Source organism: Vanessa cardui, chromosome W (assembly GCF_905220365.1).
Source record: "Vanessa cardui chromosome W, ilVanCard2.1, whole genome shotgun sequence".
Lineage (NCBI taxonomy): Eukaryota > Metazoa > Arthropoda > Insecta > Lepidoptera > Nymphalidae > Vanessa > Vanessa cardui.
This window is the reverse complement of record NC_061153.1, coordinates 9209612-9230261: the sequence shown is the minus strand read 5'-3', so window position 1 is coordinate 9230261 and position 20650 is coordinate 9209612. Positions and strand designations below refer to the sequence as shown.

The following is a 20650-nucleotide window of genomic DNA, read 5'->3' as shown; positions in this document are numbered from 1 at the left end:
CGTCTTTTCCGGCAATCCTACACATTAGGCGTCGTCCCGAACTCCTGGAAGACAGCTTTGGTGCACCCGATCCCTAAAAAAGGCAACCGCTCAGATCCGTCCAATTATAGGCCTATAGCCATCACCTCCTTGCTCTCCAAGGTAATGGAGTCCCTTATTAACTGCCAGCTCCTGCAGTATCTAGAGGAGAACCAGCTGATTAGCGACCGCCAGTACGGTTTCCGTCGGGGTCGGTCGGCCGGTGATCTTCTAGTTTACCTTACTCATAGATGGGCTGAAGCAGTTGAGAGCAAGGGGGAGGCATTAGCAGCCAGCTTGGACATAGCGAAGGCCTTCGATCGCGTCTGGCACAAAGCGCTTCTTTCGAAGCTTCCTTCCTATGGGCTTCCCGGGAAATTATGCAATTGGATTACCAGCTTTTTGGCAGATCGGAGCATCAAGGTCGTTGTCGACGGTGCATGCTCCGACTTAAAATTCGTCAATGCTGGTGTTCCACAAGGCTGCGTTCTATCACCCACTCTGTTTCTTCTGCATATCAATGATTTGTTGCAAATCGGGAACATTCATTGCTATGCAGACGACAGTACCGTTGACACCTTATACACCGGCCGCGCTAATATTTCTCGGGAAAACGTCGAAGAGAACCGGAACAAACTTGTGTCTGAAATCGAATCTTCGTTAAACGAAGTCTCGAATTTGGGCCGACTAAATCTAGTCCATTTCAACCCCAAAAAGACGCAAGTTTGCACGTTAACCGCTAAAAAAACACCATTTGTCGTATCTCCACAATTTGAGAACATTCCGATAGCCGCTACAGGAATACTTGGCGTCGATATTTCGAGCCTCGTTCAGTTCCGCGGTCAATTGGAAGGCAAAGCCAAATTGGCTTCAAAAAAGCTGGGTGTGCTCAGCAAGGCGAGACAGTATTTTTTTTTTTTTTTATTATTCTTTATTGCACAGATCAAAGATGTACAAAGGGCGGACTTAACGCTATTACAGCATTTTCTGCCAGCCAACCCAGAATAGTGCAGGAGAGAAGTCAGTAGGGTGTGCACAGAAGTTAAAGAAAAATTTAAAATATATACATAGCTATAGACCCCTATACATATATATAATAATAATACAGTAAATTAATTAAATCGATGTTATACATAATATAAAATACATAAATATACATATACATAATATACATAAATATGCACAAACATATACATATATAAGTACATAAATATTTAAAATATATACATAAATATAAATATATATATATATATATATATTTATATTTATGTATATATAAATATATATATATATATATTTATATTTATGTATATATAAATATATATATATATATATATATATATATATATATATATATATATTCAAATATGAATCCAATTATGAGAATGGTATTGATGAAAAGACATCACACAGTGTTGATAGACGACAGATAAAATTCTTTTACTTGGCGCTTGAAGGAATCGCGCGATGGAGCTCTACGAATAGAATCAGGCAAAGTGTTCCAAAGCCGGGCTGCAACTAGAGAGAAAGAGTTGGGAACAAAGCCAGATTTATGGGAAGGTATGAAAAGGGTAAGGAATTGAGAGGATCGTAAGGGCTTATTATGAGTAGAGGAAAGAAGAGAAAATTTAGAGGATAGGTAAGTGGGAGCATTAGGATCGGTAAGAATAGAGTAGAGAAGACATAGAAGCCGAGTATATCTACGTTCCCGTATAGGAAGCCAGTGTAACTGTTTCCTAAAACGAGAAACGTGGTCGAATTTACGTAAGCTAAAGATGAAGCGAATGCCAGTGTTAAGGAGACGATTAAGTTTATGCAGGTGTTCTTCCGACAGATCGAGATAGCAGGAGTCACCGTAATCAAGAATTGGAACCAAGAGGGTAGTAACGAGCTGGATTTTAGTTTCCATGGGCAAAAAATTTTTTAAACGCATCATGGAATGCATAGTGGCGTAGAACCTACGAGAAACTTCTTTAATATGTTCCCCCCAAGTGAGTTCACTGTCAATGATAATGCCGAGGTCTTTAACACTACTACTGAACTCTATCGGTATATTATTATATCTTAGGCTGGGCAGAGTCAGAACATCTAGCTTAGCTAGCTGTCTCCTGCTGCCTATAATGATGGCTTGACACTTGGATGGATTGACAGTGATACCATATTTAGCGGACCAAAGAGAAATGCGGTGGAGATTGTCATTTATGGAGTTAATAGCCGCGGCAAGATCATTGACAGCAGAGTGTTCGTAGAGCTGCAAGTCATCGGCATACAGATGGTAGTGCGAAGTTAAAATTTTAGTGATGGCGTTTATAAAAACAGAAAATAACAGAGGAGATAATATGCCGCCTTGAGGAACGCCGGTACTCACTTCGCACCAATCAGATTGTAGCTGACCAATGCGTGTGGATTGCCGGCGCCCCCGAAGATAAGAAGAAAACCATTCAACAGTAGATTCTGACAAGTTAGCATGGGAAAGAAATGCAAGAAGGAGGTCATGGTCTACTGTATTGAAAGCATTGCTAAAGTCAATTAGCACGAGCACTGTGAGTTGCTGGTTTTCCATGGCGATACGAATATCGTCCGTGACCTTTAACAATGCTGTTGTTGTGCTGTGACCTGGACGAAAGCCCGATTGGAGTGGATTGAATAAGTCGCATTTATGAAGGTAGCAAGAGATTTGTTGATGTGCAATGGACTCAAGGATTTTGGATAAAAAGGGGAGGATTGTTATAGGACGAAAGTGAGAAGGTAGCGAAGGATTTGATATTTTAGGGAGTGGGCGAACAAATGCCTTGCGCCACATCTCAGGAAATGTACTCGTGGAAAAGGAGAAGTTTACGATGTGAGTTATGGGGGGAATTAAGGATAAGGGGTAAAATTGAGGATAAGGGTAATCATAATTCGACTTACTCCATCGCAACCAACCGCCTTAGATTTGATCGAAAGAATGGTTTTCTTAACATCATTCTCCGTAATAGGAGAAAAGCTGAAAGGTGGGGAAGTGATTCTAGGCAAGCCATATATTTCAGAAAGCGTTGAAAGTTTAGTTTGCAAGTCGAGGACTGGAGGTGAAGAGAAGTGAAGATTGAGATTGTTTAAATCCAATTGAGATTGATCAGACAAAGTTTGAGACTTGCCAATACCGAGGGTATTTAAAAATTTTAAAGCTTCCTCGGGAGAAGATTCACGTATTTTGTCAAAGATATATCGGCGTTTGAGCTTCCTACATAACTGATTGCAGCGATTCCTTGCAGCTTTATAAGCTGACCAGTTGAGAGCAGAACGGTCCCTCTTATACTTACGGAAGGCTTTATCCCTCTTGACTCTCGCTTTTCTTAAATCGTCATTAAACCAAAGGTTTGAAAAATTTTTTATTTTAACAAGACGTAGAGGTGAGTGTCGGTCGAATAATTCAATTAATTTAGAGCACAGAAAATGCAACTTCTCGTCAATTGACGACAACACCTCTATCTGCGTCCAAGGAATAAGAGTAGCATCTTCCAATAACCTATCGAGATCTAGGTAACGGTAGCTTCGCAGCAGCAGCATCTTGGGTTTGGGCTTAGGTGATCTGAATTTAAAGGAGGCGAATATTAGATCGTGGTGAGAGAATTCCGGCGCTGAAAACTGACCAAATTTAGAGACCAAGTCATCTTTAGACGTTATAATTAAGTCTAAGAGACTGTCGGGACCATCGATTGGGTGGTGTGTTGCAGCGAGCGGTAAAACCTGGAGGTTAAAGGAGTCTAGTAAAAATCTGAGCTTAGACGACCGATAATTATTCTTGATCAGACAGGTGTTGATATCTCCCATTACAACAAGATTAGTGTACTTAGGCATCAGATTCTCGAAGAGGGACTCAAGAGAAGAAAAATAATTGATATTGGGGGGACAATAGACCACTCCAAGGGCTATCTTGGTGCCTATATCTATCTCGATGAATAAATATTCAGATGATGCGTTATACTGGGAAGTTGATTGACAGATAAGTTTGTAAGGGATGTGACTTTTTAAATATATTGCAACGCCCCCACCAGTTTTTCCGATTCGATCATTCCTGATTAAGATGTAATTAGGCATAGAAAAAGAAGTAGAAAGAAGAGAAGGTTTTAACCAGGTCTCGGAAATAAGAACAGCATGAATGGATGCCTGGTTAAGTGTAGAAAAGATATCGGAAAAATGACTTGGAACACTTTGTGCATTGATGTGACAAATATTTAAATTCTTACGAAAATGTGAGAATTCATTAGACAGTAAATCTCCTAGTAATTGAAAATTATCATCAGTACTAAGGAAGGAAATGTCGTCATCATCATCTCTTGCAGAATAAAATGATTCAGAGCTTGAATTCATAATGCAAATACAATAAAAATATAATATACTAAATAAACATATATTTATATAATAATATATTTATATATAACAAAAATCCAAATATAATTATATGAAATCAAAGAATTAAAAAAAAAACTAAAATAAATCAAGTAAATTGACTAATCATACACATTCTGTTGGCTCAAAACAATTCACTTAAAATACGTAACTAATAAGAATTACTAAAATACATAAGCAAAAAAAATACAATGCACGTTAAGGTCTAGAAACCATATAACTAAGTGAATTACAAAAAAATTTGCTCATCCCAAAAACATAAAAGTTAAAATGGATTAATAATAATAATAGCTGTTCATTAATGATAAAAAGAAACAGATGTAAATAAGACTTTGTAAATAAAAAATTTCGTAATAAAGGTAAAAAGTAGATATTAAAAAAAAAAAAGTCCATCATGCACATGATAGCTAAAGTACAATCGTTTAACATACAACATGACTATATGAAAAAAAAAGTAATTTTATCCATTTAATTGTAGCTAACAAATACAGATTTAGAAACATGTAACTAATATAAAATAAATAAAATGTAAAAAGGAATACTTCTAATAAAATTTGTTATCTATATCTATAGAGTAAGTGCGGCATGTTTGGGATAAATGTTTGTTTTTTTTTGCGAATAAGGTAAAGTCACTCAATTCCGAGGGGTTCCAAAACTGGCAGGTAATTGCGATGTATTTAGAATAACGGTATTTTCATTCAATTTTACAAGTTCACTTTGACCGCAAAATACGTAATTCAGTTAAGAATATATTGACTCATGTTTATGTGTGCAAATTATTGCCATAGTGTGTGCACAATTTAAAATAATCGGTTAGTTCGACGCCAGCAGCTGACCCAGAAGCGCGCTTCTTGTATTTCGAACCTAATTTACGTGAGTACTACATTTAAATAGCGTTTAATTTGTGAATTTTACGATCTGTGACTTTTTTGTTTATGTAGGAATATTAAAAGGGGTATTTAAAATATATAAACGTTTTAGATTTTGAGTATTTGTTCTGAAATTCATGAGAAAATTAGATTTTAAAATACCGCGGCATTAGGTTTCCAATAATTCAGTAGGTTCCTAATTGCCGATGTACACCACGGGATTAGGAAATCGAAGAGGGTTACGTTTTTTTAAATTTTGAGTTCACTATTGTGATTAAGAAATTAATATTTTAGTAGTAATCTCTTAAATAACCAATAGTTGTAAAAATGTATTTCCGATGTACACTTTGACGTTACATTTGTTAGGTATAATAACCTAAATAATACCTTTTTAGGTACTTTATTGTTTTCTTGGTTCGAAAAGCAACATTGATATTATTAGATTATTGGTGTGTTCTGATTGAATTTTATTTATGCTTTATATTTTTAATGTAATATATATCGATAGCATTTAACTAAGTATTGGTATATTGACAAATATTTTATTTTATATCACTCGGAATTAAAAAACTTGTTTGAGAGTATTAAAACACAAATCCGATGTATTTAGAACGGAATAAGGTTATATGAACACTTAATTCCGTGGTATCGATACCAGAAAAATACAGTGTGTTCCTTATCTAACTTTTCTCGTTTATAAAGCACTAAACCATCCATACATCTAGGGACCCTTTAGATTAATTTTGATAAATCATTCTTTTCAGATTTACTTACGTAATTTTAATATTTAATCTTAATTGTTTTGTTATAGAATAATGAACCCAAGAAAAAAATACACAAAAAAAGATCTTCAAAATGCTATCACGGAAATCAATAATGGCAGCAGCGTCTATAAAGTTTCTCGAGATTATAATATTCCAGAGACGACATTGCGCGATAAACGTGATAAAAAATATTGCGGTGACATTCCCGGTAGAAAAACAATACTTTCAAAAGCGGAAGAAACAAAAATTGTTGACTGGATTCATTATCTAGGAAAACAAGGTTTTCCAGTTACCAAAGAACAATTAAAACAAGGAGTAGCCAAGTTGGTCGAAAATTTAAAAAGACCGAACACTTTTAAAGATGGTATCCCAGGTAAACATTGGTTTACCGGTTTCTTATCAAGACATCCGACTGTTGCAAAAAGAGTAGCACAAGCATTACCTACTCATCGTAATAAAGTAACTGAACAAGATGTGCGCAATTGGTTTGATAGAGTCAATAACTATTTTGAGACCAATAATTTATTAAGTGTACTTAACGATGAGTCAAGAGTTTTTAACTGCGACGAAACTGCTTTTTATCTGTGTCCCAAAGAAAAAGACGTATTAGTCAAAAAAGGGAGCAAGAGAGTGTATAATCGAGTTGCTAACGACGAAAAAGAATGTTTGACCGTCTTAGTAAATGTTTCTGCCAGTGGCAAAATCGCTCCACCTATGGTGCTGTATCCATACAAACGCCTGCCAAAAAACTTATCCCTAACAGTCCCACCTACATGGGGTATAGGATGCACGGAATCAGGGTGGATGAACATGGAGGCTTTCTATGAATATGTGGCAAATGTTTTTTATAAATGGTTACTTGAAAACAAAATAACAATGCCTGTTGTTCTCTTTATGGATGGGCACACCTCGCACATTTCCTTGCCATTGAGTCTTTTTTGTAAAGAAAAGGGAATTATACTTGTTGCACTACTACCGAACTCGACGCATATCCTTCAACCACTAGACGTTGGAGTTTTTCGACCTGTTAAGGGTACGTGGAAGGAAATTGTTCATGAATTCAGGGTAAATAACAATTACGCCAAATTAAAACGCACAGATTTCGCAAAAGAAGTACAAAAATGTTTCGATAAAAGTCTTAAAGTAGAAACAATAAAAAATAGCTTTAAAAGCGCTGGAATTTTTCCGTTTAATGTCAATAATATTGATTTTTCTAAAGTTATGCCGCAAGAAACGGATACCGCTGTAATTATTGCACAGGAACCATCTACAAAACAATCTAATAATTTTATTAAGGAGTTTGAGAAACGGCTGGACCCGGAAATACTTGAGTACTTTGTTAGTTCAGGAAGTGTGTGGAAAGGTGAGGAAAAATATAGATGTTTATTTGAATTTTGGAAGAAAATTCAAGACGAAGAATCGAATCTCTCTACTATTTTCAATGACACAACAATTTTGAATAATATACAAGATTGTGATGTGTCAGATGTTGTTTTGAATATGGAAATGCTTCGAATGGCAGTGTCATACTTCCCTTGAGCCCTAATCCTGAATCTATCATGAGCATTGGTATTAATCAACGAGGTAATAATCGACCATTGACGCCACAAGATGAAAATTCTAGACGCAGTTCATTTGATTCTGGAAGTGTTTTGCAAAAGAAAAGCTTACTTGAGCATGTAGATGATTATTTATTACAACCTTGTTGTTCCAAGACTCTTAATATATCCAGAGCAAATTCACGACGATCAAGCAGTGACCAAGCGTTAGATATTTTTGATCATGTTAATACAGAACGGTCTGAACAGATAAAAGATATTGTAGTACTGAAAGAAACTTCTTCTGACAAAATAACTAATGAAGTTGTATTGCAGGCTTGTCGTTCCAATTCACAAAAATTTCCATCATCCAGGGCGAGCTCACGGCAGTCGAGCAGTGATCGAGCACTGGATATTTTCAATTCTGTTGACCCTAAGTTTTCGACTGATAAGCTAGAAGTTGATAACTCTACTTCCGATAAGAAACTTAACTTCCCAACTCCTTTTAAAACTGCTTTTTACTTTCCAAAGTCTCCAAAGAAAACATCAACTAAACAAACTAAAAAACTCACCTCAACAGTTGCAGTTGCAAACGAATTTATAGAATATCAACGTAGAGTTGAAATAGAAAAGAGAGAAAAAAATGAAAGAGTACTCAAAAGACGTGCAGAGAGATTAAAGAAACAAGAAGAAAAGAAATTAGAAAAACTCAAAATGCAGAATAAAAACAAACAAAAAATAAGTCACAAAAAAAATAGAATTACATTAGAAAAATCAAACGTTCTTGAAAAAATTAAAGAAGATCAAGAAAACGAGGCAAATATAGAAGGTGACAGGATACAAATACCATATCTTTCAAATAACCCCACTTACATGTTGAACTCTGCATCCTCTGACGACAATGAAGATGTGACCTTGACTATCAAAAGGAAAAAAGTTCTTGGTATTAAAAAAACCTATACCGACTTGTTCGGTGAATCTTCATCGGAGAATTCAACATAGCTCATTTTTATTAATTTTTTTGGAGAAAGTTCTTATTTGGATAATCAGTGTGCTTTTTTATACTTCTCATCATTCTCTGGTACTATATCATACCTCCGGTGTAGAAACGCATATTAAAAAGTTAAAAATATTATTTTATGCTTGAAGTCGGTACCAGCCATACCAAACTTAATCTGATAAACAAAAATAACTGATTATATATATCATACTAAAACGTAACTTTTTAGTATGAGTTTCAAAACCGGCTTTATTGTAAAAGTCTATTATTGTTTGCTTATTGTCGAAATTATTATTTTTAATTAGAAATAATGGGCCTTATTACTTAACAACTAGTTTGTAACCTAGTTTTTGATCTCATTAATAATAAGGAAAAGTTAGATGTTATTTTTGATATGATTATTAAAAATTATTACTTTTTATTATAGGATTATAGAACAAAAAAAAATGTTGTGCTGAAGTTGATTATATTTTTAATTTTATACCTACGAGATTGGTATTTAGCCATAAGTATTATTAATGTTTATGTTTGAATTATTAATATCTAGATATTAATCATGTACCAACAATAAGACTGATTTCAAAATAAAAGACTTGATTTTTGGACACTCTGTATTTATTATCCCCACCTCCATTTTATAATATTAGGTACACTCGGATTTAGGAACAAAATCCATCGGAATTAGGATTTTTAAATCGGAATTAGGGTCTTTGGAATTATTTATTTTTTTACATTATTTTACATTTATACTATTTGTTTACTGACCAATTGTAGATTTATTTCAAAAGTAAGATAAATAATACTGCTGATAAATATAACCAAATCTTCAAAAGAGCACATTAGATACTTAAATTTTAATGTTCACTTAACTTCAGGTGAAAATACCGCGGAATTAGGTGACTTTACCTTATCTTTAAACAAGAAACAGTATAATTCGAACAAGAATGCGTTAAATTATTTTTAATTTTCTAGATTTCGAGCTAATCCACAATACCTGGAATATCTCAAATATACCGACCTTCCTCAATCTATTAGACATGAAAAAAGTGTGCCAAAACGCAATCATCCAAGGCACTAGCAATTGACAGCTGGCTCAGAAGTCAACTTGTCAAGTGTCAACCGTATGGAATTGATAAACAAATATACCCGATTTAACATGTAATTTGGATAAAGAATAAAAATATTGTAATTGCTACGGGTACACTAATAATAATTAAACGAAAAGAAAAAAAATGTATCATAATTACCCACAAGAATTGACCCTTATGGGACAATATAAACATCATTGTGATGGTAAAAAAAAAAAACAATTAAGTGTAAGTGAACTGTAACTTAAGATAAGCATTGTGTAGATTTTAAATAAATTTCACACATATGCATATCAATCGCAAGTAATACGAAATATTATCGAGAGAATAGAGGGACTTCAATATGTACTATGGGATGATTATTAATAAAATAAATGAAAGTAAAACCAAAACAAGATATAGAATACATAGGATAACAACATACTATTGCTTCTTGACCAAATTTCGTCGCGTAAGTGGCCTTTTGCTGGCGTCAGGAAGAGCTGAAGGGCTGACTCGAGGCAGCACAGAGCTGGCAGGCTTGTCAATGGACTGTGTTGAAGGCGATGGACTGGGGAACATCTTCAGGCATTCATCGAAATCTTCCTGAGTTGTGATACGCCTGCGCTCATTATTTGGCAATTTGATATATATGTTTCCATTAAGGGTCCAGGTGTTAGTTATGCCAAATCTTTTTCTTGCTTTTGTGAAGAGAGATTGACGAACCTTAGTCAAGAATTCACTCAGCACAACTGGAGACGATTTCAATTTCTTTTTATTACTCCAAATGAGACTTTTAACTTTTAAGTCATTAAATCGAACAACAATGGGTCGAGGAGCCTTCTCAGACTTACTTCCTATACGATGGCAGTACTGGATCACACCTGGCTGAATATCAGGGATGCCCATCAACACTTGAATTGTTCCAAGGACAGTTGAAACCAAGTTCTCACCTTCAGCCTCCTGAATACCACCGAACAGCAGAGCATTTCTTCTAGAAGTGTTGTCGATGTCATCAATTTGTGAAGATAAATTAGTGACAAGTGTCCTTAGGAGGTCCAAGATGTTCCACACTGAGGCCTTAAACTCTTTAAACTCACTTGCAAGTTTATCAAGACTATTCCTGTTACCTTCAGTGCTACTTGTGGATTTCAGTTGTTTTTCGAATTCTGCCATCCTATTACCAAGCGATTCTGCTATGTTTTTGTGAACTTCCAGTATATCTTCCACTCTTGCCATTGTATTTAAGAATAAATAATGTTTTACTTGTGATATGTAAAAAAATCCTTGGGAAAGTTTGTAGAGCCAACAGGTAAGTGTAATTATTATGCAATTAAAGACATAAGGACCACAATAACTTATGTAAAGTAGCCTATATATGTTACTTATGTAAAATATTACTTTTTTAAACTGTTAAAATAAATTTTAAACAAAAAAATAAAGAAAATTTTGGAGAGTGATTTTTTAACAGTGTCGGTCAGTATTTCACGTCGGTCCATCGCCTAAAACTTTACAAGGCGCAAATTCGGCCTCACATGGAGTACTGCTCTCACCTCTGGGCGGGTGCTCCCCAGTACCAGCTCCTTCCATTTGACCGCATTCAACGTAGAGCGGCCCGAGTTATCGACGATCAAGCCCTTTCCGATCTCCTTGATCCTTTGGCTTTGCGTAGAGATGTCGGATCACTCTGCATCTTCTACCGAATTTTTCACGGGGAATGTTCCGAGGAATTGTTCGGATTAATCCCGGCTGCTGAATTTCACCTTCGGACATCTCGCCAAAATTCTACGTTTCACCCGCACCACCTTGATGTCCGAAAATCCACAACAGCGCGATTTCTCAGACATTTTCTGCCTCGCACAACTACTTTGTGGAACCAGGTTTCGCCGGCGGTTTTTTCGAACCGATACGACATGGGAACCTTCAAGAAAAGAGCGTACTCCTTTCTTAAAGGCCGGCAACGCACCTGCAAGCCCCCTGGTGTTGCAGATGTCCATGGGCGGTGGTAGTCACTTTCCATCAGGTGAGCCTCCTGCTCGTTTGCCACCTATGCCATAAAAAAAAATCGATTTAATTCTAGATATTCTGTTAATTGACGACATACTATCTTTTCAAGAACCTTAGAGCGACATGGTAGAATGCTTATAGGTCGAAGATCTTTTAAGCTAACAGGGTTATTATTCTTGGGGATAGGTCGAATTACTGACTCTTTCCACATTTCAGGAAATATATGAGTCATTATGGATTTGTTTATTATGCTCGTTATAATTCTGAGTGTATAGGGAATAGTCAATAATATCATATCCAGAGATATGCCGTCCATTTGATTTTAAACTATGCAGCTCCTTTAAGACCATTTCTTCGCTTACTAGCTTTAATTTAAAATTCAATGAATTCAAATAAATGAATGTATAGCAAAATATGAAATGGCAGATAATGGTGCATTTTGTGACCCGGGAATATTCAGAAAGAACGTATTAATTGACTCCGGATCATTAAATTTTTCTGGTAATTGCAAAGTTTTTTTACTTTTAATTCTAACATGTTTTTTCAAATTTTTCCACATGATGGGGGAATTTTTCGCGTAATTGTTAATAAATATTTTTATGTAAACTTTCTTTTCATTTTGCATCGTTTCCTCTACTAATTTTTTTAACATTTTATAATATTCCCTATGAACCTCATTATTCGAGAGCTTAGCCTGTGTATTAGCTTCGTTACGTAAATTCATCATTAATTTTATATTATCTGTAATCCAAGGATAATGTTGCTCATTTACGTTCTTCATCTTTATGGGAGCTATTAGATCAAAGACTTCAATAATAACACCTGTAAACTCAGTAACTAAGTCATTGACGTTTTCTAGCCCACCTAGAAAATCCCAATCTATATTTTCTAGGTATGCACTAAGTAATTCTCTATTGATGGTTTTTAAGCTCCTAGTAGTTATTTTAAGTGGTCGGGATTTTTCTACTTTAATGTTAAGAATACCAGTTATGAATGCATGGTGGCTAAGGTCGGATATGTGGTCTACATTAGTCTGAATGTTAAGTGTGTCAGTACAAAATAAGTCGAGCAAGGTATTTGCGCCCGCCGTAGAATGAGTAGGTTCGGTTATATGTTGAGTTAGACCAGTAAACGAAAGAAAATTAGCCAACGCTGCAAACCCTATTGAATTTTTGTTGAGATAATCTATATTAAAATCACCAACCAATATAATACTATCATAATATTTAAGTGAACCAAACGTTTCGGTTAAGGCGTCAATAAAGGTTTGCGGGTTTAGCCACTGGGGTCTATACGCTGTGCCTATTATGATGACCTTACTGTTTATTTTTACACTAAGCCACATTTGCTCCACATTTGTAGTAGCCGAGTGATTGAGTAAGTGTGCTGAGATACCACGCTTAATGTAAAACCCGACTCCTCCTCCACGTTCGCGCAAGTATTTAAGTATGTTTATGTAAAGTAATAAATAAAACGCAATTTGATTTATCCTTTTTCACCAAAATTAAAAATGTACCTACCTTCTCTGTAATTTGACATAATATTACTCACACTCCAGGGTGGCTGGAAGAGATCTCTCATAGAGATAAACTTTCCTATGTATCACTTTGTTTCTTTGTTATTCTTTTTTTTCTGTGTTACTTGTTTTTGGTACATGAATAAATAAATAAATAAATAAAACTTCTCAATGAGCTTGATAATCACCATCAAGATGAAATATTAAAGAAAATTAAGATCAGTAACTCCTGCCTTAGAAAAATGACCAGAGCAGCTAAAGACAAGTGGTGGCAAGAAAAGTCACTCTACCTACAGATGTTATCTGATACCAACCAACTTGGTGCTTTCTATGACGAGATCAGAAAGCTCACGCGGCCGGCATATCACAGCTCAGTTCCATTGAAATCAGCAGACGGTATCGCACTCCCAATAGAGATGATGTGATGAAGCGCTGGGCAGAGAACTTCAAACAACTCCTTAACGTCGATCGTTCTCCTGACTTATATTACATAAATTCTCTTACTAAAATGATGAACTTGTAAGACCGCCATTATTAGAAGAAACTGTCCTGGCAATAAAACAACAACGGAAAAAGAGAGCAGCAGGCATTGATAACATCAGTGGAGAAGTTCCTCTCATATACACATTACAGTTAGTTCTCTGTACAGTTAGTTCTCTGTACAAGAATAATGGTGATCGCACCGACTGCAATTCTTACAGAGGCATATCACTCTTATATACCCCAGGTAAAATTTTTGCGAGAATACTCCTGAACCGCTTGTTACCTGTATCCGAATCAATTCTTTGTCAGGCTTTTACGACTACTACACGATAATATGACATGTTGCGTTACAGCAAACGGAGGGCAATCAGAATATTTCTCTGTCAACTGTGGTGTTAAGCAAGGATGCGTTCTGGCACCAACCTTGTTTGCATTATACTTCGCAGTTGTAGTTCGTGAAGCTCTCAAACATTTGTCCGAGGGGATTCGCATTCGATTCCGCACAACGGGTGGGCTATTTAACTTGTCCCGACTCAAAGCCTCCACCAAAGTCTCTTTTACCGTCATCACAGAGATTATGTACGCCAACGATCTCTTCTTAGTAGCTGACACTACTGCGGGCTTGCAAAACCTTATTACAGGCCTGAATAACGTTTACACTAAATTTGGTCTTAAAATTAATGTCAAGAAGACAGAAGTGATGACCATGGGTGCTCATATATCATCAAGTGTATCGATTGGAGCAGAGGGTTTAAAGCATGTTGATAAATTGAAATACCTTGGTAGTATAATAACATCAATATGTGACCTGGATGCTGAAATAAATAACAGGATACAAGGATGTTCTGAAAAGACATATGAAATGGTGCAAAATAGAGCCACCTGAGTGGGAAGATATAGCAGCAGAACGTACAGAGTGGAGACGGCAAGTTCACGTACCAATGAATAAATTCGAGGTTGACCGTTGCCTAGACCTTGACAAGAAGAGAGATGAGTTAAAGGCCCGACCACCAGCTGCCATAGTCTTTAACTACGTTAACGGGGTTTTAACATACCCGAAATGCGGTCGTACCCTTATTAACAAGATAGGGTACATAAGTCACATTAGAGCGCATCAGAGAGCAGAACAACGGAGCTCTTACATTACATAAAGTAACTTTTACTTTTATGTAATGTAAGAGCCGAACCGACCAGGAGACACACACACACACACATCACTGTGTGTGTATTTGTATAGTGTATTAATAATTATAATATAAATACAGTTTAATAAAATATATTAACGTGAGTACCTGTAATAATAATGTATACGAAATAAAATAAATAATTAATATACGCGATTCAATCCGTTATAGCTAGTATTATTTCAGTGTAAATTATTCCAATTTTAATTTAAATAAGTTTAATGAACATTCATCTCATGTTGAAACTTTCGATACTACTATTAAGTATAAAATTTTAACAAAAAGAAAAACCGACTTCAAACAAAACACTATTTTAAAACAAATGAATATGCACGAAAAAGTAATAAAAATAATTGCGTATTCAACATATTTTTTAGAGTCTTCCTAAGTTAAATGAAATGAAAAATATTAGACTACTTAAAAGTCGATTAACGATTATATCATGTAGTTATAGTTATTGGTATATTTGGAGCCGATGTCGATATATACATAACGCAAATTTAAGACTTATGTCGTTTTCACATGGATACCATCATCGGAAAAAAACCCCACGGGAAGCACTACCTTTCAAACAAAAAAAAAAATTATCAAAATCGGTCCACCCAGTGAAAAGTTATGAGGTAACAAACATAAAAAAAAAAAGAAAAAAAAAATACAGACGAATTGATAACCTCCTCCTTTTGGAAGTCGGTTGATAACACTTTAAAAGAACTTTCAGCTAAATCTACTCCTGACTTTCCTACTTTTGTCTTTAATCAATTTACTGATGTTAAGACGAACATCTTAGCAATTGATTCTGACGCCATTGGATCGGATTGTATTAGTCGTAAAATGTAGGAATGATCATTTTACGACTAATACATTATTTCTATATCCTGGACATTATTCTCCAATTATCACTTCTATTTTTAACCTTTCCGTTAAAACTGGTGAATCCTGATTCCTGGAAGGACGCACAAATTATACCACTTCCAAAAAAAAGCAAATCCTTCTTCTTTTTCGGATTACCGTACCATGTCTATTCTTCCCTTTCTTTCGAAAGTCATTGAACGTCTCATCCATACTCAATTAAATTATTTCCTTTCCAAAAATATCCTTCTGAATCCTTTACAATCTGGTTTCCGACCTGGTCACAGTACTGATGAAACTGATGATATTAGGCTAGGAATGGATAATCAACAAGTTACGGTGCTGACATTACTAGATTTTAGTAATGCCTAGAACACCGTGGCCTTTGATATTCTTCTAGCTATTCTTGGTTCTCTTAACATATCTCTACAAGTAATTGTTTGGTTTTATTCTTACCTGCGTGGGCGTCGACAGCGTGTAGGAGTTATCGGTTATTTCTCCAACTGGTCTCCCATTACTGCTGACGTGCCGCAGGGTGGCGTGTTATCTCCTCTCTTGTTTTCAATATTTATTAATTCTATCTTCTCTCATATTACATCTCTCTACCACATGTATGCAGACAATCTTCAAATATACTCACTGAGTAAAGTACTCACTGATTTAGCTGAAACTATTCACTCAGTAAATGAAAATTTAGATAAAATTGATAAATGGTCAAAATCTTTTGGATTAAACAAAAGTCAACCCTACAAAAAGTCAAGTTCCTATCATCGGAAGTTCCAAATCAATATCTTTATCGCGCATTTCTTTTTCGAACTTACCAACTGTGCGCTTGGATGGTGTTGATTTACCGTTTAGTACCGAATGTAAAAATGTAGGGGTTATTTTTGATCAACATTTATCGTGGCAACCACAGGTGAGTAACATAAGCAGAAAAATGTTTTCTGCTGTAGGGTCGCTCCGAACGTTGCGTAACTTTCTACCTATTCCCACCAAAATTTCGCTTGCACAGAGCCTCCTATTACCAATTCTCGATTATGCTGACACATGCTTTGTTGACTTAAAAGAGTAACAACTCAACAAGCTTGAGCGCCTTTCAAATCTTTGCATTCGTTTTATATTTGGTCTTCGTGAATATGATCACATCTCCGACTTTCGCAAAAAGCTCAAGTGGCTCCCAATTCGCTGTCGCAGGAATACTCATATACTCCATCTCCTTTACTTAATACTCTTTCATCTTTCAACTCCGCTATATTTAAAAGTTGCCGACCAGCAAACGAGGCTCTGGCGACCGACTGATGGCGGTATAACCATCAAATAAAATAGGCGTAGCTAAATACCACAGGCCGGTGGCGGGCAGTAGCGTCACCGGTGCGAGAAGCTACGCCGTGCGATCGCCAACCCGCCTGCCCAGCGTGGCGATTATAGGCAATATCCTCCACATGCAGCACACACGCCAGCCACTGCCCCCAGTTCTCGGCAGCCCCGCTATTCCTCGTCATGGTGGCGACGATGGTAACGGCGGGACGGGGGGTGCTAAGAATCATCGGGCTACGGGAGGCCACCACAACCGACTGACCCTTGCGACGTACAACGGACGCACGCTACGGCTTGACTCGCATCTAGCGCAACTTGAGGTAGAACTTGAGAAAATTAGGTGGCACATATTAGGGCTATGTGAAGTCCGTAGAGAGGGAGAGGACACCGTAACCCTCGAATCGGGCCACCTAATGTACTTCCGAGAAGGAGACCAACAATCCCAAGGTGGCGTTGGGTTTCTGGTAAATAAGTCCCTAGTTGACAACGTTGTGGAAATCTCCAGTGTGTCGAACAGGGTAGCGTACCGCATTATAAAGCTCACCGAGAGGTACAGCCTCAAGGTGGTGCAAGCGTACGCACCGATGAAGTGGAAGAATTATTCAATGACATATCGAGAGCCCTCCACTTCACCACGAAAACCCACTACAACGTTGTCATGGGGGACTTTAACACTAAAGTGGGAGTACAGAACTGCAGCGAATCGGTAGTAGGACCCCATGGATTTGGAAGCAGGAATCATAGGGGGCAAATGCTTGTCAACTTCCTCGAACGGGAGGGGCTCTTCTTGATGAACTCCTTCTTCAAGAAGCAGCCGCAAAGGAAGTGGACGTGGCAAAGCCCTGACACTATGACAAAAAATGAGATCGACTTCATAATGACGGACAAGAGGCATATATTCAGAGACGACTCAGTGATTAATAGGTTCAATACCGGAAGTGATCACCGACTCCTCCGAGGCTCTCTGAATATCAATTTATAAATAATTTATAAATAAGGCCGAGCGCGCCTGTCTGATGAAGTCCACGCTCCGACCAAAGCTGCTCCAAACCATTGCGGGATCTGAAACATTCCAGTCAATCCTGGAGAACCGATTAGCTGCTGTGGAAACCACAACTGACGTAAACCAGAATCTCGAAAATGTAGTTCGAATTCTCAGGGAAGAAGGCACGAGATATTGTGGCATGCAGCGTAAGGGCAGGAAGCCCAACCTTTCGGAAGAGACTTTGGGGCTCATGAAGAAACGACGTGAAAACCCACCTGTCACTTCGTTAGAGAAACGGCAATTAAACCAAGAGATCAGCAGGCGCGTACGACACGACCTCCGGTGCTCCAATTCTCTTGCATAATAGAATGAACTATTGAGCAGAATCGGGGGTCTAAGGTGTTCGTACTGTTATACCCTGGCTACGTATGGGAAAGGGCTGACTATCCATTCCTGGGACCTGCTTCATCAGCGATATGGAGTCAAGCCCTCTGTTCCATCCCAGACACAGGCAGTTGAATCTCAGTCTCGGTACGGGTCGGAAGTCGAATAATCGATTACTAAATCCTTATTTAATTCTATTCATTGTAATAATTTTCTACTCCATTTAAAATTAAATAATATTTCTAAATTAAATATAGTTTATTTTATAGTGTTTTTTTTTTAAAAAACCAATAAAGAAATCACGTATAACATTTTTTGGTGGCAGCGGTGGGATACGAAATTCATTATTTCGCCCAAATACGTCTCCCGAAAATCAAAAACTTTGAAAAAACAGTTCAAAGTGAGAACAGTTTAAAGTGAGTGAATTAAATTGCAAAATTCAAAAGTGTTTAAAACAGTGTCTAAGGAAAAACTCCGAATCATCCCATCATCAGTTCATTTGAAACTGTAGAAGTTACAGTTTAACTCGTCCTTGGATCAACATGTTCCTGGCGTTCCGGTTGTTCCTGGCGTTCCTGTTGTTCCTGTCCATCATCAACTCGTAAGTGGAGATTTATTTCGCTAAACACAAGGAACTCAGAGCAATAGGAATATACTATAATTAAAATTACTATTTCATAACATTTTTATTATATACTTTTACTAAATCATATATACAATTTAATAAATTCTACAATTAAAACTACTAGATCGTATTGACCTTTCGTGTTGATATTTAAACAACATTGTATTCATATTATAACAAAGCACTGTATCATTTAAACAATTGTTAACTACATATGGAAATAGCTTTTTAAATTTAACTCCTATTTGAAATTTAGTCAAAATGGACACCAAAGGTGAACCAAAGTCCGAGAAAGTTGAAAAATCAGATAAAACTGACAAAACCACAAAAGTTGTTAGTGCCGCGAGTGAAAACTCGAACGCCCATGTAGAAATACAAAATGAAAAGGTAGAGTTAAATGTACTACTTAAATTCATAAAACCATTCGATGGTTCACGAGAAAAGTTAAATGCATTCATTTCCAATTGCCAAAACGCGTATAATTTAGCGAACAAAACACAAAAACCAATTCTATTTCGGTATATCCTTAGCCAATTGACGGATAGAGCGGAAAGCACTTGTAATATCAAAGAATTCGATAGTTTTGATCAATTCATTGAATTCCTAAAACAACAATTTGGGGATAGAAAACATTATGCCCACTTACTGTCAGAGTTACAAGAATGCAAACAAGGTTCCTCAGAAACAGTAAACCAATTCGCTCTTAGAATAGAAACCATTATTTCTAAATTACTAACAGAGATTAAAATTTCAAATCGAAAGAAATCCGAAATAACTGGCCGCGTAGCAGCAATGGAGGACTTGGCCCTTCATACTTTCTCGATAGGGCTACTTCATAACTCACCGAACCATAACTCGCTGAATCATAACTCACCGAATCATAACTCGCTGAATCATAAGTCATCGAATCATAATCCACCGAATCACAATACTCAGAATCAAAGTTCTCCAAAATCCGCTGTTCCTTCCACACGAAATATGAAACAAAAAACAGAAAATAGCATGAGGATATATAAAATAAATAAAAATACAGAGAAAAGATACTTACCGCTTATTATTGTCCAAACTCCTGTTTCAGAAAGACCACTATCCTTCCTAGTAGACACTGGCTCCTGTGTAAGCTTATTAAGACTCAAATCCATGTCCAAATTTCCTAAATTGAGCAACACAATAATAACTCTGAAAGGAATTGACCCCGGAGATGATGTGACTCCTACTCTAGGGAGTTTCAAAATGAACATTTTCAAAAATCTCACTAAATCTCATGAATTTCATGTTGTCGAAGACATAAATTTAAATCACGATCGTATAATAGGAAACGACCTTCTGAAGAGTTTTGCATGTCAAATCGATTACAGTAAAAAGTTACTGCGGATAGGACCCAATGTAATTAATTTAAATTTTTCCGAACCTCTTTATATAATTCCACCCCGTACTGAAACAGTAATCGAATGTACTGTTAGAAACCCTGAAATTCTAGAGGGTGTAATCCTAGATCAACACATTTCAGAATCATTACTAGTTGCTAATTGTATTGTTACTGTTAAAGATAATAAGCGTATTAATATCACTATTGCAAATATATCAGATGAACCTGCTACTCTTCATCCTAACCTTAATTTCACTCTAGACCAGATAGACAGATATCCCTG

The 20650-nt window shown here is 36.5% G+C and overlaps 1 protein-coding gene across 1 annotated transcript; it reads left to right on the top strand.

Moving 5' to 3' along the window:
• Nucleotides 1-747: 747 nt before the first annotated feature.
• Nucleotides 748-11645, top strand: LOC124542738 (the record flags this gene model as incomplete). Its single annotated transcript, XM_047120645.1, has 2 exons — nucleotides 748-923; nucleotides 11120-11645. Coding segments are annotated over 2 exons (702 nt in total), but the record flags the coding sequence as incomplete, so codon positions are not given.
• Nucleotides 11646-20650: the final 9005 nt, after the last annotated feature.